Source organism: Mytilus edulis, chromosome 10 (genome assembly GCF_963676685.1).
Source record: "Mytilus edulis chromosome 10, xbMytEdul2.2, whole genome shotgun sequence".
In the NCBI taxonomy this organism is placed as follows: Eukaryota; Metazoa; Mollusca; class Bivalvia; order Mytilida; family Mytilidae; genus Mytilus; species Mytilus edulis.
This window is the reverse complement of record NC_092353.1, coordinates 78,819,622-78,840,154: the sequence shown is the minus strand read 5'-3', so window position 1 is coordinate 78,840,154 and position 20,533 is coordinate 78,819,622. Positions and strand designations below refer to the sequence as shown.

At 32.4% G+C, this 20,533-nt stretch overlaps 1 protein-coding gene across 1 annotated transcript in view; it reads left to right on the top strand.

Moving 5' to 3' along the window:
* The window catches only part of LOC139491981 (pyruvate dehydrogenase E1 component subunit alpha, mitochondrial-like), a 49,811-nt gene that overhangs the window by 26,963 nt on the left and 2,315 nt on the right, over window positions 1-20,533 (top strand). The window contains exons 2-8 of the mRNA XM_071279977.1: window positions 12,751-12,801; window positions 14,437-14,610; window positions 15,323-15,449; window positions 15,900-15,991; window positions 16,832-17,080; window positions 17,480-17,616; window positions 20,167-20,275. Coding sequence (XP_071136078.1) covers window positions 12,751-12,801; window positions 14,437-14,610; window positions 15,323-15,449; window positions 15,900-15,991; window positions 16,832-17,080; window positions 17,480-17,616; window positions 20,167-20,275 — 939 coding nt within the window. The remainder of the gene's footprint in view (window positions 1-12,750; window positions 12,802-14,436; window positions 14,611-15,322; window positions 15,450-15,899; window positions 15,992-16,831; window positions 17,081-17,479; window positions 17,617-20,166; window positions 20,276-20,533) is intronic.

Genomic DNA, 20,533 nt, shown 5'->3' with positions numbered 1-20,533 from the left:
ATTGTTGTTTTGTACCTTTGTGATCTTTCTTTTTGTCGTAAAAGTGTTCACTGACGCGTAGAATTTCTTCGCCACGAATCATTTTGAGTTAGTTTTTGTGATAGTTCAAATTGTTGCCCAATCTCAATAGCTTTTGCTATAGTCAAATCTGAGCCTTTGTCAAGCATTCTCTCTTGAACTTTTGAATGTTTAACGCCACTGATTATTAGATCTATCAAGATATCTTCGGTGTTTCCATAGTCACAGTCCATCAATAATAATCTGAGGTCTTTAACAAAATTATCAAAGTTCTCACCTTCAGTTTGTTTCCTTTGACATGCTTTAAATCTGGCAACACGTTTATTTGTCCTAGGGCGGATGTATGTTTCCAGTTTTCCTAGAATTATGTCGGGGTTGTCTTGCTCATTTTCTTGCCACACAAAAGTTTTGTAGACTTCACGTCCTTGTTGTCCAATCCATAGTCCTAACCAACCTGCGCGGTCAGCAGGCTCTGCCTTAACTAGGGGACCCTTGAATGTAAACTCAACATGTTGTTTGAATCTTTGAAATTCTTGGTACACGTCCGGACGTTACTGCTGACAGGATTAATTGAATTGTTACTTAAATTCCGGCGTGTAATACGTCAAAACATCTGACACCATGTAATAACAACCACAGTTGAGTTGCACGTTTTATTTTTAATAAGGGCAGTTACAAGGATGGGGAAGGTAACGAAGTCACCTATGCATAAGTATTAACTACATGATATAGCATATTAATCTATTGCAATAAAAAATCATAATATCTAATAAAATTTGTAGATTTAGCTAACAAAGTCCTTATATTTGTATAAAGTAACATTCGTTTATAGTGGAACATTGTTTTAACGTTGAATAAGCTACAATTAAAAATTGCTTGCTGGTCACTCTCTGTGATGACCATTATATTACGCTGGTTCATTTCCCAATCAATCTGTCACCAAGGGAAGATAAATAAATCGATTTTCGTTCATAGTCTTTTTCAAAAATGATGAACGGTTCTTTATATTAGTTTCATTTGCGAGAGAAAGAGAGATGTAATATCATTCAATTGTTATCATGTAGTTTGCTGTTATCATAACAGCAAACTACATGATAACAATTGAATGATATTACATACCCATTATGTCTGCTATGTTTATATAGACTACACTGCATTGGCTCTGCGATTCCAGTTTCCTTCTGTCGTCGTCAGGCAAGTATAATATTACATGAACAATAATAATCCTTCTGTCATCGTTGATTGAATTTATTTCCAAAAGAAGAATCATGAAATTTCTAGTAGGATAAACAAAGAAGATTAACACATAAATTTTTATTTATATTCAAACCAAATTAAATCAAAATTCAAATCCCGTGTCTACTCTTAAAAAGTTTGCGTACAAGGATCTGACAACACTCCGTTTTACTTTCTGTCCTTGTAGTTTTTACATCAGCTAATAAAAATTTAAGCTTTCAAATTTTAAAAGTGTGTATTAATCCGACAAATTAAGAGAACCTCAAAAGATCTTTAAACAGAAAGTAAAATTGAGCGTTTTCAGATCCTTATAAGCAACGTATCGACACATTTTATATGATCTTTAGGGACAGACCATTTAACTTGCAGAGGGGGAGGCATGCGCGCATTTTATTTTTATTTTTGGGAAGTGGCGCGACAAATTATTTTTTTTCAAATTTAACATTATTTTTTATGGTAAATATCCTCTGTCAAATTTTTTTCTCCCTTTGCTGGCCAAATTATTTATTTTCTCTATTCAGAATCAACATATTTATTTACGAAAAAAAACATTAAATCAATTTTCAATAAGGCTCTCTATAGACACAATATTAACAACATGAATAAACATAATCTACTACTACGGTTTTTTTTTAACGACCTTGACAAAAGCCCTTGCACGGTTGATATAAACCAAATCAATCTAGCAATACACAATGATGAATAACAGTATAAATATTAAATTACATAAACAAATACATGAACAAAACGGATTACATGATAGTGTTTTGAGTTTTATTGTTAAAATATATAATGATTTGTAAGTATACTTGAATGACGATACATTTTTTTGATTTCTTTGGATAGTGAATTCCACACCTTTTGACCACTAAAAGAAAAGCTTGGTTTGTATAATTCTGTATTTGATTTTGGAACAATACAATTATCTGAAAATGAGAGTCGAGTACTGTATGATTGTTTGCTATTTGTATTGACAAGTATTGGGGTACCAATCCATTGTTTTATTCATACATTAATAAGGACTTTTGGTATAATATTCTATTACATGTATTTCCTGGAATTATTCCAGATTCTTTAAAAAGTTCAACAGATGGTTTTTGAAAATCGTGTTCATTTAAAATAATTCTAGCTTCCCTTTTTTGTAATTTAAGCAAACTGTCGATTAAAAATGTGTTACAGTTGCCCCATATTGAACAACAGTAGTCAAAATTTGGAAGAATGTATGCATTATAAAATAAAATTCTTGCATTATGATTTAAATATTTCTTGATCCTTTTTAGTAGAGCTAAAGGAAGAATTTACCTTATAGTTTTTAATAACATATTTGATATGATCAGACCAAGACAGAGTTGCGTCCACAAAAATACCAAGGACTTGTTCACGCTGACTTTCATTAATATATTGATTATTAATGAAGATATTAAAAGGTTCATTACACATAACAGAAAGTTTGTGTTTTGAACATAAACACATTTTCTTTGTTTTGGATACATTGATTAACATTTTGTTTTCATCACACCAATGAGAAATATTTTCTAACACAGTATTTAGTGTCTGGCTATACAACTTTTGTTTTTACCAGTAACAGAAATAGTACTATCATCAGCCAAAAGATCACTGTTATGATTTGGATTACACAAAGGCAAAAAATTAATGAATAATAAGAATAATATGGGACCTTAAACGAACCCTTGAGGTACACCTGTTTTTACTTTTAATACACCTGAAAAAGTATTTGAAATGTATACAACCTGCTGTCTATCAGTTAGATATGAAGTAAGCCAGTGCAGTGAAGAATAAGAAAATCTGTATTTTTGTAATTTCTGGAGAAGCAGTTTATGATGAAGAACATCAGAAGCTTTACAAAGATCCAGAAATACTGCTCCTACTAATTCGCCTTCATCAATTGTTTTTAACCATTTATCTAACAAAGTTGTCATGGCAGTTTGACAGGAATGGTTCGAACGAAAACCTGATTGCAGGACATACAACAGATTATATGTGTCCGTATAGTTCATTAAATAATTGTTTACGTATCTCTCAAGTATTTTAGATACTAATTGTAAAAATGCAATTGGTCTGTAATTAAATACATCATTTTTTAACATTTATTTTCAAAAACTGGTATGACTTTATAGCTAGATTGAATAATGATGGATAAACTGATTTTTTAATGCTTGAATTAAAAATTTGACATAAGGGAACTGAAATAAGATGAGAAGTAATTTTTAAAAACTTTGCACTGATATTATCAAGACTGCTTTTATTACATTACAGATGCCTGTTTCCGTTCGATTCCGTTAAATACCAATTCCTCAGAGCAATTGGTACTTTGCGGAACGGAACGGAACGGAAAAATAAATTAAAAAGTTTAAATCAGATTCAACTGGATCACTGTCTCTAATCATCGTCGGAACGGGCTGTTGAAGGCCCCTTTTTTAAAATATAATTACCGATGGAAGGAGAAAGACTTTTTGTGTAACCTGCCTTTGTGTTAAATTTTTTATTATTGATCAAGTCGAAAATGCTATCTAAAACACATACCACTCATGCAAAAAGAGGTGTCAGACAATATTTTTTTTATCATACTGCTTTAATTACATTAAAGATGTCTGTTTCCGTTTTTCCGTTAAATACCAATTCCTCAGAGCAATTGGTACTTTGCGGAACGGAACGGTACGGAAAAATAAATTAAAAAGTTTACATCAGATTCAACTTGATCACTGTCTCTAATCATCGTCGGAACGGGCTGTTGAAGGCCCCTTTTTTAAAATATAATTACCGATGGAAGGAGAAAGACTTTTTGTGTAACCTGCCTTTGTGTTAAATTTTTTATTATTGATCAAGTCGATAATGCTATCTAAAACACAGACCACTCATGCAAAAGGAGGTGTCAGACAATTTTTTTTTATCATACTGCTTTAATTACATTAAAGATGTCTGTTTCCGTTTTTTCCGTTAAATACCAATTCCTCAGAGCAATTGGTACTTTGCGGAACGGAACGGAACGGAAAAAATAAATTAAAAAGTTTACATCAGATTGAACTTGATCACTGTCTCTAATCATCGTCGGAACGGGCTGTTGAAGGCCTCTTTTTTAAAATAAAATTACCGATGGAAGGAGAAAGACTTTTTGTGTAACATGCCTTTGTGTTAAATTTTTTATTATTGATCAAATCGAAAATGCTATCTAAAACACATACCACTCATGCAAAAAGAGGTGTCAGACATTTTTTTTTTATCATACTGCTTTAATTACATTAAAGATGTCTGTTTCCGTTTTTTCCGTTAAATACCAATTCCTCAGAGCAATTGGTACTTTGCGGAACGGAACGGAACGGAACGGAACGGAAAAATAAATTAAAAAGTTTACATCAGATTCAACTTGATCACTGTCTCTAATCATCGTCGGAACGGGCTGTTGAAGGCCCCTTTTTTAAAATATAATTACCGATGGAAGGAGAAAGACTTTTTGTGTAACCTGCCTTTGTGTTAAATTTTTTATTATTGATCAAGTCGATAATGCTATCTAAAACACATACCACTCATGCAAAAGGAGGTGTCAGACAATTTTTTTTATCATACTGCTTTAATTACATTAAAGATGTCTGTTTCCGTTTTTTCCGTTAAATACCAATTCCTCAGAGCAATTGGTACTTTGCGGAACGGAACGGAACGGAACGGAAAAATAAATTAAAAATTTACATCAGATTCAACTTGATCACTGTCTCTAATCATCGTCGGAACGGGCTGTTGAAGGCCTCTTTTTTAAAATATAATTACCGATGGAAGGAGAAAGACTTTTTGTGTAACCTGCCTTTGTGTTAAATTTTTTATTATTGATCAAGTCGAAAATGCTATCTAAAACACATACCACTCATGCAAAAAGAGGTGTCAGACAATTTTTTTTTATCATACTGCTTTAATTACATTAAAGATGTCTGTTTCCGTTTTTTCCGTTAAATACCAATTCCTTAGAGCAATTGGTACTTTGCGGAACGGAACGGAACGGAAAAATAAATTAAAAAGTTTACATCAGATTCAACTTGATCACTGTCTCTAATCATCGTCGGAACGGGCTGTTGAAGGCCTCTTTTTTAAAATATAATTACCGATGGAAGGAGAAAGACTTTTTGTGTAACCTGCCTTTGTGTTAAATTTTTTATTATTGATCAAGTCGATAATGCTATCTAAAACACATACCACTCATGCAAAAAGAGGTGTCAGACAATTTTTTTTTATCATACTGCTTTAATTACATTAAAGATGTCTGTTTCCGTTTTTTCCGTTAAATACCAATTCCTCAGAGCAATTGGTACTTTGCGGAACGGAACGGAACGGAACGGAAAAATAAATTAAAAATTTACATCAGATTCAACTTGATCACTGTCTCTAATCATCGTCGGAACGGGCTGTTGAAGGCCTCTTTTTTTAAATATAATTACCGATGGAAGGAGAAAGACTTTTTGTGTAACCTGCCTTTGTGTTAAATTTTTTATTATTGATCAAGTCGAAAATGCTATCTAAAACACATACCACTCATGCAAAAAGAGGTGTCAGACAATTTTTTTTTATCATACTGCTTTAATTACATTAAAGATGTCTGTTTCCGTTTTTTCCGTTAAATACCAATTCCTTAGAGCAATTGGTACTTTGCGGAACGGAACGGAACGGAAAAATAAATTAAAAAGTTTACATCAGATTCAACTTGATCACTGTCTCTAATCATCGTCGGAACGGGCTGTTGAAGGCCTCTTTTTTAAAATATAATTACCGATGGAAGGAGAAAGACTTTTTGTGTAACCTGCCTTTGTGTTAAATTTTTTATTATTGATCAAATCGAAAATGCTATCTAAAACACATACCACTCATGCAAAAAGAGGTGTCAGACAATTTTTTTTTATCATACTGCTTTAATTACATTAAAGATGTCTGTTTCCGTTTTTTCCGTTAAATACCAATTCCTCAGAGCAATTGGTACTTTGCGGAACGGAACGGAACGGAACGGAACGGAAAAATAAATTAAAAAGTTTAAATCAGATTCATTTTGATCACTGTCTCTAATCAAGGACGACGTGAGGTCAGTCTAGATATCATAATGCATGACTTGTAAATGCGTTAATTTCATGATAATTTATCAGGACAATCCGACATATTCATCTACAGAATATTTCCCGATGTTATACATTATTACACATTTCACCTGTGAAGATGAGATTAAGTATACATTTGTGTTATTTGTATATGGAAAACCGTAAAACACAGAAATTTTAAAGTTTGTTTTGTTTTAAAGATTTTTCGAAATTTTGATAAATGCCCCCTTTGGATACCTTAAATGAAATTTCTTTCCGTTCCGTTCCGTTCCGTAAAGTACCAATAGCCATCTAAACCAGATATTATTATTGGTAATGAAACTTGGCTAAACAAAGATGTATTATCTTCTGAAATTTTTCCAAACACACTATTTGAAGATGTATTCCGAAACGACAGGGTCGGAAAAGAAGGTGGAGGTGTATTAATCGCCATTAAAAAAGGTATTATTTGCCAAGAAGTATATAAAAGCAAAAATGTAGAACTTATTGCTGCCCAAATTAATATAACTGATACTAAATCCTTAGTTATTATTTCTGCATATAGACCACCAAATAAAAATGATATAGACTATCTCAAACAAATGATCATTGAAATTAATGAACTTAAGTTAAAATTTAAAAATTCCACCTTCTGGCTTGGTGGTGACTTTAACCTTCCAGACATAAAATGGCCTGAGCAAAATATATCTGGCTCAATGTATCCTAAGGAGCTGAATGAAGCATTTATAGATATGCTGAACAACTTAGGCATTGAACAAATGGTTGATTTTCCAACTAGGAAAGATAATATACTTGACCTTTTCTGCACAAACCAACCTGCATTAATAACAAAAATAAAATCTATACCAGGTATATCTGACCATGATATTGTTTTAGTGGATGCAATCTGCAAGCCCCAAAGATCTAAACAATCACAACATAAAATTTATTTATGGAAAAAGGTAGATATTAAAAAGATAAAAGACGTAACATCTCATTTTATATCTGAACTTATATCTCAGACTAATGAAAATTTAAATATTGACCAATTATGGAATAAATTCAAAGAAGGTAGTAATAAAATAATAGATGATAATGTACCAAGCAAAATCACTAAATCTAAGTACACCAACCCTTGGGCAAATAGGGATATAGACCATTTATGTAAAAAACAACGTAAAGCTTACAACAAAGCTAAAAAAACTGGTAAACAAGAACATAAAGATAAATATAAAAAGTTAAAAGCTACTGCTCAAAGAGAAATAAGAAGAGCCCAGAGCACATATATGCAAGAAATAATTAGCCCCCAGTTAGAAGAAAAACCTAAATCTTTCTGGCAATTTATTAAAAGCAAAAAAACAGAAACATCTGGAGTATCACCATTAAGAGGAAAGGATGGTTTATTGTATAGTGAGCCAAATACACAAGCTAACATCCTAAATGAACAATTTAAAAAGGCTTTTACTACCGAAGATACATCCTCTATGCCAAATAAAGGTACAAGTCCCCACCCCACTATGCCAGACATATTTATTAGTAATAATGGCTTATTAAAGTTACTTAAAAACTTAAATCCACATAAAGCCACTGGCCCTGATAATCTGCCAGCATATTTTTTACATAATTTTGCAGAAGAATTGTCTCCATTTTTGACATTCTTTTTCCAAAAATCTATTGATACTGGTAAAATCCCAAATGATTGGAAGCAGGCTAATGTTGTACCTATATTTAAAAAAGGTGACAAGCATAACGCTATTAATTATAGACCAGTTTCATTAACTGCAATATGTTGCAAAATTTTAGAACATATTTTAACAAGCAACATAAGGAAACACCTTGCAATTAATAACATATTAAATGATAGTCAGCATGGGTTTAGAAGCAAAAGGTCTTGTGAGACCCAACTTATCATCAGCATACAAGACCTTGCTAAATCATTGGGTTATGGTAACCAAATAGATGTCATACTTTTAGATTTTTCTAAAGCTTTCGATAAAGTCCCCCATAAAAGATTAGCCCAGAAATTAGAATTTTATGGTATAAGAAATCAAAATTTAAATTGGATAAATGACTTTTTAGCTGACAGGCAACAGCAAGTACTACTAAACGGTGTAAAATCTTCAAAATTAGCAGTTGATTCTGGTGTCCCTCAGGGAACAGTTTTAGGCCCAACATTATTTTTACTCTTTATAAATGACCTACCCGAACATGTAACTTGTAATGCAAGACTTTTTGCAGATGACTGTTTATTGTATAGAAATGTAAATAATAGTTCTGATGCACAATTACTTCAAAAAGATTTGTCTAGTTTAGTAAAATGGGAAGAGGATTGGCAAATGAATTTTAATCCTGAGAAGTGTTATGTTATTCATATTTCTAAAAAAAGTAAAACCTTCCACTTTTGATTATATATTGCATAATCATATTTTAGAAGCAGTAAAAGACAGTAAATATTTAGGTGTAACTATAAGCCATGATCTTGATTGGGGAACACATATAAACAATATTACTTGTAAGGCAAATAAAACCTTAGGTTTTCTTCGTAGGAACTTAAAAAACTGCACACGTAAGGTTAAAAACCTTACGTACACATCACTTGTCCGTCCGGTCGTCGAATACTCTTCTCCTGTCTGGGATCCGTACAAAAAACAACACATCACTCAGGTTGAGCAGGTACAGCGTAAGGCAGCCAGGTTTGTCTTCAATGATTATAAAGACAGATCACCTGGAGCAGTTTCAAATTTAATAAAATCGTTGGAATGGGAAAATTTAGAATTAAGAAGGAAAAAGGCAAGATTAACTATGCTGTATAAAATAAATTGGGGGTTAGTTGAAGTTCCTAAGGACAACTTAACAATATCTGATAGACGCACTAGGGGAAACATAAATTTAGGCAAATATCAACAAATAAAGATTTCTATAAATTTTCATTTTATCCTCGAACTATTTCGAACTGGAACTCACTACCTGAAGCAATAGGTATGTCAGACACCCTGGAATCCTTCAAAAGTGGCATATCCACTCTAACATTTGAAGGATCCACAGCAACTTATTAAACTTTAAAGCCACTGTACATAATGTATATATGTTATTGATAACGATTTTTCTTGTCATATTATTTTTAAATTAAGTCCATATGTACATAGCACACAAGTTCCGGGAAGTTTTACACTCCTACCTAGGAGTCTACTCCCGTATTCGGAAGAAGAAGAAGAAGTCTGTGCGTTTTATCTTCTTATTATCGGATGGTTATTAGATAAAGCATAAGTCATCGGCGCGCTTACGATTACGTTAAAATATGATTAAAAACCAAGACTTTTAATGATTGTATTTTAAATCCTGGCATGCAAAAATCAGGAGAAAACGTCACGACCTACAGGAAGTAGTTGATATTTTTTCATTAATTATTGAATTTCTCCTTTATTACTGCACATATAGCGATAAAACTTTGTGAATATATATATTATGTCATAATGAACATATTTAAACCATAAGTAAAAAATCGTGAATTTTCCCTTTAAACAAGTGATTTTTAGCTCACCTGGCCCGAAGGGCCATGTGAGCTTTTCCCATCACTTGGCGTCCGGCGTCCGTCGTCGTACTGCGTCCGTCGTCCGGCGTTAACTTTTACAAAAATCTTCTCCTCTGAAACTACTGGGCCAAATTAAACCAAACTTGGCCACAATCATCATTGGGGTATCTAGTTTAAAAAATGTGTCCGGTGACCCAGCTAACTAACCAAGATGGCCGCCATGGCTAAAAATAGAACATAGGGGTAAAATGCAGTTTTTGGCTTATAACTCAAAAACCAAAGCATTTAGAGCAAATCTGACATGGGGTAAAATTGTTTATCAGGTCAAGATCTATCTGCCCTGAAATTTTCAGATAAATCGAACAACCCGTTGTTGGGTTGCTGCCCCTGAATTGGTAATTTTAAGAAAATTTTGCTGTTTTTGGTTATTATCTTGAATATTATTATAGATAGAGATAAACTGTAAACAGCAATAATGTTCAGCAAGGTAAGATTTACAAATAAGTAAACTTGACCGAAATGGTCAGTTGACCCCTTTAGGAGTTATTGCCCTTTATAGTCAATTTTTAACCATTTTTCGTAAATCTAAGTAATCTTTTAGAAAAATCTTCTCCTCTGAAACTACTGGGCCAAATTAAACCAAACTTGGCCACAATCATCTTTTGGGTTAATCTTTTGGGTCAATCATCTTTTTGGAACAGAAAAATGTGTCCGATGACCCGGCCATCCAACCAAGATGGCCGCCATGGCTAAAAATAGAAAATGGGGTAAAATGCAGTTTTTGGCTTATAACTCAAAACTCAAAGCATTTAGAGCAAATCTGACATGGGGTAAAATTGTTTATCAGGTCAACATTTATCTGCTCAGAAATTTTTAGATGAATCGGACAACCCGTTGTTGGGTTGCTGACCCTGAATTGTTAGTTTTAAGGAAATTTTGCTGTTTTTGGTCATTATCTTGAATATTATTATTGATAGAGATAAACTGTAAACATCAATAATGTTCAGCAAAGTAAGATTTACAAATAAGTCAACATGACCGAAATGGTCAATTGACCCCCTTAGGAGTTATTGTTCTTTATAGTCAATTTTTAACAATTTTCATAAAATTTGTAAATTTTTACTAACATTTTCCACTGAAACTAATGGGCCAAGTTCATAATAGATAGAGATAATTTTAAGCAGCAAGAATGTTCAGTAAAGTAAGATGTACAAACACATCACCATCACCAAAACACAATTTTGTCATGAATCCATCTGCTTCCTTTAATATTCACATAGACCAAGGTGAGCGACACAGGCTCTTTAGAGCCTCTAGTTATGTCATTATCCTAGATTCAGTACAAGGTCATCACCTGAAATGACCTGGTCATCCTAGACAACACAGATGTTGGTTCTGATAAGTTTAGAAACACAGTTAGTCCCTGGATCATTAGTATTCTATATTTAAAGCTACAATAAGATTAAATTGCTTCTTCTAGTGATTAATTTGTACTACTTAAATAGGTGATTATTAAAGAAAGACAACTCTAACTTCCAACCTTTATGGAAATAATGTTACTTGAATCAGTAATTTAGAAAATCACTTATTTAAGTAAGTCCCCTGACTGCTAATAACCGATTGTTAAATATTTTTAAAAAAGCGTGAAAACGGTCAGTACCACATGTTTTGAAAATGTCAAATTTTGGTAAGTATTGATTGATTTATATATGTTGCACAGACTGAATAAAATATAATCATAACAGAAAATAAAAAAAACATTGAACATTTTTGAGTGAGAAGATATTTATTTGTAACTGCCCGCTTGACATCTTGTGTATTTTAGACGATTTGTTATTAGGACAACTACAGTGACTGGTTACCGTTAATTTTATGAAGAAGTGGAACCAGTTTTGTTTCATTTCGAAAGTGTACACATAATTTTGGCCACAAACATCGTTCAGTATACATGGCTTCACTGTCGGAAAGTGCGAGACCATGAAAGGCACCAAAAAGGCTGTCTCGCAAAAAATCTTAAAAAGTACTGTCACTAAAAATGGAAAATGACCGAGCCTGCATTTCAGTCGTACACCATTAAGATTTCAGAAAACATTGTAGTTGTTGTCAAATGACAGAGTTCAGTTGAATTTTACATAATTAACTATCAATTTTAATCCAATGTTTAGATTTAGAAGATGCAGATCTCTTCCATTGGTCCAAATTGAATCCTAAACTAAAGAAAACAAAATAAGATTAACAACAATTGACTTTAATGTTGTCAACCTTTCTATGTGTTCTAGCTGTTCTTTTTTTCATTCTTTATATGAAGACTATCAAAAGATCCCCCCCCCCAAAAAAAATAAAAAAAATAAACAAGGGCCGTCTTTCCCCTCAGAGCTATTCAGCTCTTTGATTTTTAAAGGAAAGTAGAATTTTTTATATTACATGGAGAAAAAAATTCTATATTTTTGAAAAGTTATATACACATTTCCAGATACAAAAATGTAACCTCAGAATGCAGGATTTTACATCTAATATTCCGAAATTTTCTTTGGGGGGCATGCCTTCAGACCCCCATAGCTGGTTCACATCTCTTCGTGAGGTCAATAACAACTTATTTTTTCTCCAAAATCTGGCAAAAGTCCCCCAGGACCCCACCAAACCATCCCGACTCCACCCCATTACAGATTATTTTTTTTAATTAGCATAATTATGAGACAAGAAATGACTGTCAATTACACTTTGCTAGTCCAAATAAATTCAAACTATGAACATGATGAACCAGTCAAATTTGACAAGTATAATGTATTTGAATTGTTTGTTGCGTTTATCATTTATCTTTGCTTAATTGTCATCATGGTTATGCATGTCTGTACTCAGTGTACATGTAGGAATATTCTGTTTATTTTTTAGCTGTTTGTTGGGACAAGATGTGCATCAACAGAGGCAACATTTGAAGTGGCAGTAAGTAAATATTTTCTGGTAATTTAGAACCAGTCTTTACACTTAACCATATGGACATCAGTCTAGGCTTTTTAAATTATATTCAGGTCTACATGTATGTGAAATGAAATGAAATGAAAACAGGTCTAGTACAGGCCAATACTAAATATTATATTTCCATAGGAAATGGTACATGTAGATACAGATATTATAGATTTGCAAAAGTGGTCAAAGCGTCTAATTAACATGATTAATAGGAATGAATAGTTTTTAAAAAAATGTGTAAAAAAAGAATTTCAACTTACATAATTTAGATTTGAAGCCATACAGCCTTTTTGGAAAGTTTGCTATAACAAGCTATACCTATACTTTCCTAAGACATTGGCCTCAAATCTATAGCAAACTATCGCAAATTTTGTTTTGCTCCAAAATCATGTAGTACTAGTGATTGAATACTGATTCTAGGAAGTTGCTTTTGAAATGTTGAGTTACTACTCTTTAAAAAAGATTACAGCTTGAATTAAAAAGGACTGAATGTTCACCAATAATTCACATGATTCAGATAAATTTAACTTTATTTTGAAAATGAGTATCACAAACACTACTTGGCGGATCAAAAGAAATCTAAACGAAACAGCATTTAATTCATCATTGTTCATCAATATTTTATCATTTTTTCATGAATGAACATTTTTAAGTGCTATTTTTACTACGTACAAAAATTTACAATTGTTTATTATAAAATAAGTAAAAGCTCACTTGAGTGTATTGAAAACCGACCATGAAGGGCTGTATAGCCAGTCAAGGTCGTTAAAAACTTCAATTTGTTGATGTATCGAAAGGATCGGGTATGACTGACTGAAATGCAACATGTTTATATTTTGACCTAGCCATAGCATAATTGACAAGTGATAATGGTTTCATTGAACAATACACAGGTGACAGAATATTTAATATTGGATAATCGTACGGCTAAGGCTTATGTCTCACGCCAAAGATGAGTAAAGAAAATACTTGCTTTGATAGAAAAGTGACTTGTTTTTGTTATAACAATGTATAACATGGGTCGGAAGGTTTTATGCCAGAAAAACATTTGAAAACTTTTAATTCCGTTATTTAAATACTAGCTGTTTCACATTCCAATGTGGATATTAGGACCTCTACTGAGTAACTCTTTCAGCATGCTCAGTTAGATCAAGCAGTTAAACATCGACCCAACAACAATTCGTATCACAGCCTCCTCAGTGTTACGATTAACTTCATCTGTACACAAGTTGTTACAAGGATAAGGCTTGTATTAAAAGCAACCGAGTTAGCTTCTACTTCTAAGAATAGCTCGGTGTATCAAGACAAGTGCTGTAGAAATTAATTACCAAAGTGAAATAAAAAAAAAAAAAACCAACAGTATTATCATTCCAGTACAAATTATCAATATAATTTGCACACATTCATCGATCATCAAGCTAGAAATTTTGTTACCCTGTGTCATGTTTTGTAAGGGATTGTGTACAATGGTGTATGATTGTTCATATAATTTTCAATGCTTTTTGTAATTTTTTTCTTTTCACTGCTTTCACTATTCATGCTATTTGAGCTTGTGTCATTTGCAATATTTTTGTAATCCCTTGCTGTTAACTTAGTTGCTTTTTTCTTCAGCAATGCAAACTACACAAGTTAGAGCAAGGTCCTGCTACTACAGTCACCTGTACCAGGGAGGATGCATTGAAATACTACAGACAGATGCAAACCATCAGAAGAATGGAAACAACAGCAGGGAACCTGTACAAAAGTAAACAGATCAGAGGATTCTGTCATCTGTATTCTGGACAGGTAAGATTCAACAGGGAACCTGTACAAAAGTAAACAGATCAGAGGATTCTGTCATCTATATTCTGGACAGGTAAGATTCAACAGGGAACCTGTACAAAAGTAAACAGATCAGAGGATTCTGTCATCTGTATTTATGGACAGGTAAGATTCAACAGGGAACCTGTACAAAAGTAAACAGATCAGAGGTTTCTGTCATCTGTATTTATGGACAGGTAAGATTCAACAGGGAACCTGTACAAAAGTAAACAGATCAGAGGATTCTGTCATCTGTATTATGGACAGGTAAGATTCAACAGGGAACCTGTACAAAAGTAAAACAGATCAGAGGATTCTGTCATCTGTATTCTGGACAGGTAAGATTCAACAGGGAACCTGTTCAAAAATAAAACTGATCAGAAGTTTTTGTCATCTGTATTATGGACAGATGACAGAGACATGCATGAGCTCAGCAAATGAATTAGAACCTTCTTTCTCTGATATTTTTACTGGATGTAAGATATTTTAGGAAACATGGACCACAAGAACATTCTTATATCTGCATTCTTCTCTGTAATTACATCATGATATTAAAGTTTACAAAATTTTGCAATTTGAATAACCTACTTTAAAAAAAAAATCTATGAATTACATAAGCTGTGCATGGTGTATGAATATGTATGTATAATATAAAGTATGCTGAATTTTCACCATTTTGATTGTTTTCTTTTTCTAGGAAGCATGTTGTGTAGGTATGGAGAATTCCATCACACCAGAGGACTCTGTAATTACAGCATATAGAGCCCATGGTTGGGCCTACATTAGAGGTATTTCTGTCCATGGTGTACTGGCAGAATTAATTGGTAGGTATTCATGTCGCCTAAATAGTTCTAATACAATTTATTGAAAATCTGATAAATTCATCATAGTACATTAATCTTGTTGGAAAGTAAAGACTTTGATATATGAGTTTTGATAAACAGATTGTCAATACATTTTGAATTAATTAAGAAATCAAACCTTGTCACTTATGCATGTTTTGTCAATCAGTAAATTGAAACATGTTAAAATAAACATAAATTTGGCAATGTGAAAAATAGCTTCATCTTGTAGTCTCTATCAGAACTAAATGGAATAAACCCTTCATGACGGATGTTTTCATGCCAATGTTAGGCAATTTCAGCTAGTTGTTATCACTGCCAAGAATACATTTAGCACTGAAAACAAAGAAAATGAATATAATGTAGATTTTATTTTTGATATTAGTTGTATTATGTACATTCTTTAAATCATGTATTTTGATTTATTTTCAGGCAAAAAGACAGGATGTGCACAAGGAAAAGGAGGGTCTATGCACATGTATGCTAAGAACTTTTATGGTGGAAATGGGATTGTAGGAGCACAGGTATTTCTTAAATCTTTTTGTATAGAAGTATACACACTGCACAAAGGGAAATAATCCATCTCATATTGATAAGTTATCTCCCCTATTTGAGTTTTCTCTCTCATGTACATGCACTTTCGTTACTGTTCATTAATCTATTATAGTATTACATGTTTAACCATCATGGGTCCATGATTGATTGAAAAAGATTTTCTATTTTATATAAAAACAAATTACATTACACTTCATGTAGGTTATTTGGATATTCCTTCCTCTGACAATGACCAGCTGAGTTTCTATATGTAGTCTTAAATTTGGTTGAAATATGGAATACAACTGATTAACTGCTTATATCAATAGCTTTTTCTTGAAAATCAAACTAAAGTAAGAGCAGGTGAACTTCGTTGATCTCTTGTGAGAGCCATTTGGACAAGTTAGAATATGTGACCTTAAGTTTTCTTTCTTTGGACAGGTACAAAGAGTAAGCTTTTTGAGTTAGAGCATAATATATAATACTAGAACTTTCTATCACATCTAATGTAAGTCAATATAGAAATATTAGACCCTAACTGGCAGAGTGGATTGTATCCTGCAGTTACTATGTATGTCATGTTGATCTGTTCTTTCTTCACATATAACTTAGTTTCTGTATTTAGTAATAATTAAATACTTGGTCTAGAAATTTATAATGTTGAGTTGTTCTATGTTATGAATTTTCAGAATATTCTGGGCAGTAACTTCCTTTTTGACATACCTTGAATTCTTTATTATATTGATCATGTTTTTTTATGAGCAGGGGCTGTGCTTTGCCACACAACTGATAAAAAAAACTGGTTGACAATGCATCCTTGTTTTATTTAGGTTCCATTAGGAGCAGGTATAGCATTCACTCAGAAATACCTGAACAATGGTAATATCTGTATAACACTGTATGGGGATGGAGCAGCTAATCAGGGCCAAGTCTATGAGGCATTTAACATTGCTATGTTATGGAAGCTTCCGTGTATATTTGTCTGTGAGAACAATGGTTATGGTATGGGCACCAGTGTAGAGCGGGCATCTTATAGTACAGATTATTATACCAGAGGAGATTATATGCCAGGGCTTAGGGTATGTCAGCTATCATGATAATAAGTTTATTAGGAGAGGCACATTGCTCAAGTTAAAAGTATATGAATTTAAAAAAAAAATGAAATGTATCTTTTCTACCCTAGGCTTTTCAAGTTAACCTTAGATTTTGTAATAAATAATTAGCTTTTTTATTCTCTAATCACAGGAAATTTGCAAGCATGATTTTCAATTCTAAATTTATGTGAAAAAAACTTTAAGTAAACACAGACTTCTATAAATAGGAATGATAGTAACTAGTAGTTGTGTAAATCTTTGTCCTTTGCTTATTTGTCTCACTGGCAATCATACAAAACCTCCATCTTCATATAAATACTAGTTGTAACATCTTTATATATTTATTAACAAATTAATGATATTTTTGACAATTTTCTATATCAGGTAGATGGTATGGATGTTTTAGCAGTAAAGGAAGCCACTAGATTTGCCAAAGACTATGTACTGAAGAATGGGCCTCTTCTTATAGAGTGTGCTACTTATAGATATTCAGGCCACAGTATGAGTGATCCAGGTACAAGGTTGGTATCTTTATAATATCAAAGTTAGACAAAAAATGCCAATTATAGTTTATAACATGCCCCAATTAGTATATAAAGGATAGAGGGAAAGTATACAAATGCTTGAATAGATCTTTTAGCAAAGGAGTAGGTCCAGTAAGACCCCTTTTTGGCCCCAAAATATAGCAGTTTTACAAAATTGTTAAAATGTATACTTTTAGTTATTTATTGGACAGTAGAATGCTTCTGCTACATAAATATGGGCTGTTTTTGACAATACTATGTACATATGTAGAGTACTAGCACCATTAAGTCATGCTAAATTACTGAAATCTTCACAATTCTAGCATTTTGGTTAAATTTTAGACGTGTTCATCCAAAATATTCAAATGTAAGTTGTATTTGATGATAATACATAACATATATAAAGGTTGAGGATGAACACGGATGCGGCCACTTTCATTTTTGACAAAAACCATCTTAAAAGTGACATTTTTTAGCATATTTGGTAGATTTTTCATATTTGAGCTTGAATGGGAGCGATTTTAATGACTAAGTTAGTTAAAATCTTTCACATAAATTAATTGAATAAAATTAAATAGACACTTAAGTGATTAAAAAGTGGTCAACATCTTTCGTCAGATAAACCTGAAATTTGAGGCCAAAATCGGTCCTTACCAGACCTACTCCTTTATTGGGCAAGGGAACTACCGTAATACATGAATGCTGTAAAAACATTAATTTCTTTGGGGTTTAATTTCCTTGTTTTAGCAACTGACAGGATTTTGTCAAAATGTTCTTTCAATGATCTTAGTTTAAGGATGTACACCTCTGAGGAGCCAAAAGATTCTAGAATTAAATTTTTTTTTTAACCGGATTTCGGGGTTTATAAAACTGTAAAATTATAATTTGTGAAGAAAATATCATATGATGGTGCGTTTCTTTTTTGGCTACAGACAGCCCTTTGAAAATACCCAATTTTGATGATTTTCCGATTTTTACCTATTTTTGGGCTATTATCTTTAAAAAATCACAGTTTCACAATTAAACTTTTATTCATACTTTCAATAAAGATGAAGTGGACCAATCTTAATAAATTTTTCTTAAAAAAAGCTATTGGTAAGTGTTAATATAAGAAAGTTTTGTCATATTTTAATGCTTTTTTGTGTCAAATTTACCATTCTGTCAATTTTGTAAATTTGTGATTGTTTTCAGTTTTAAGTTCATTAAAGTGCATATTATTTCAACTTTTTTGTTATAAATGATTGAAAAAATACACATCTAAGAATTTAAAAAAAAAAACTGGCTAAAAAAACTGACATGATTGGTCGTAAAATTTGAAAACTGGATTGCTTAAAAACTGTTCATTGTGTATACACAATTTTTCCAGAGTTATGTTTGATTATATAATTTTTAAAATTCATTGATATTTTCCACTTTTATCACATGTTTTTGTCGAGCCTGCAACTTTTGTTGCAGAAAGCTCGACATAGGAATAGTGATCCGGCGGCGGTGGCGGTGTTAGCTCACTTCTTAAAAGCTTTATATTTTAGTAGATGGAAGACCTGGATGCTTCATACTTTGTATATAGATGCCTCATGTTACAAAGTTTCCATCAGTCACATGTCCAATGTCCTTGACCTCATTTTCATGGTTCAGTGACCACTTGAAAAAAAAGTTCAGATTTTTTGTAATGTTGAATTCTCTCTTATTATAAGTAATAGGATAACTATATTTGGTATGTGCGTACCTTGCAAGGTCCTCATGCCCGTCAGACAGTTTTCACTTGACCTCGACCTCATTTCATGGATCAGTGAACAAGGTTACGTTTTGGTGGTCAAGTCCATATCTCAGATACTATAAGCAATAGGGCTAGTATATTCGGTGTATGGAAGGACTGTAAGGTGTACATGTCCAACTCGCAGGTGTCATCTGACCTTGACCTCATTTTCATGGTTCAGTGGTCAAAGTTAAGTTTTTGGTCTTTTTATCTGATACTATACGCCATAGGTCAACTATATTTAGTGTATGGAAATATTTTATGATTTATATATTAGTCGCGCAGGTTTTATTTGACCTTGACCTCATTTTCACGGTTCATTGCTCAGTCTTAAGTTTTTGTGTTTTGGTCTATTTTTCTTAAACTATAAGTATTAGGTCAACTATATTTGTCTTATGGAAGCATTGTTAGCTGTACATGTCAGCCTGACACGGTTCATCTGACCTTGACCTCATTTTCATGGTTCATTGATCTTTGTTTAGTTATCTTGGTTAATGTAACGTTTACGTGACAGTTGTAATAAAGCTTTATACTTAGGACTATCAACATAATATCAATGATTAGTAAAGAAGGCGAGACATTTCAGTGTGTGCACTCTTGTTGAAATAGTTGCAGAACGAGATTTTAACAAGACTGAATCGTCAGAGGAATACATCCCTTTTAAATACACAAAAACTGTAAGAATTGTATTTGGATTTAAGTTTGTTAAATACTTCTTTCCAGGAAATTAACAAATAAATTCAAAACAAAATATTCTGCTTTTACAGTAATGAGTTTTGTTTTGTTTACAGCTACAGAACGAGAGAAGAAATACAGGAAGTAAGACAAACTAGAGATCCTATCACAAGTTTTAAACAGAAATTACTAGAAACCAATTTGGTAACAGAAGACGAAATGAAGGTATGAATAAACTATATTGTTACAACTTCTTTATAAGTCAATGTTGAATGTTACTAGACTACTGTATTGGTTATTCTCATTGTTAAATGCAGTACGGTTGCCTATAATCGCTAACATCATAACATATTTGAACTTTGGTGGAAGTTATCTCATTGGCAATCATACCAAATCTCCTTATTTTTATAAATAGAGAAAGGTTTCTGCAAACTGTTTTTTTAAAATGAGCAATAATTTAATTTTGGGTGTAACACGTCTTCT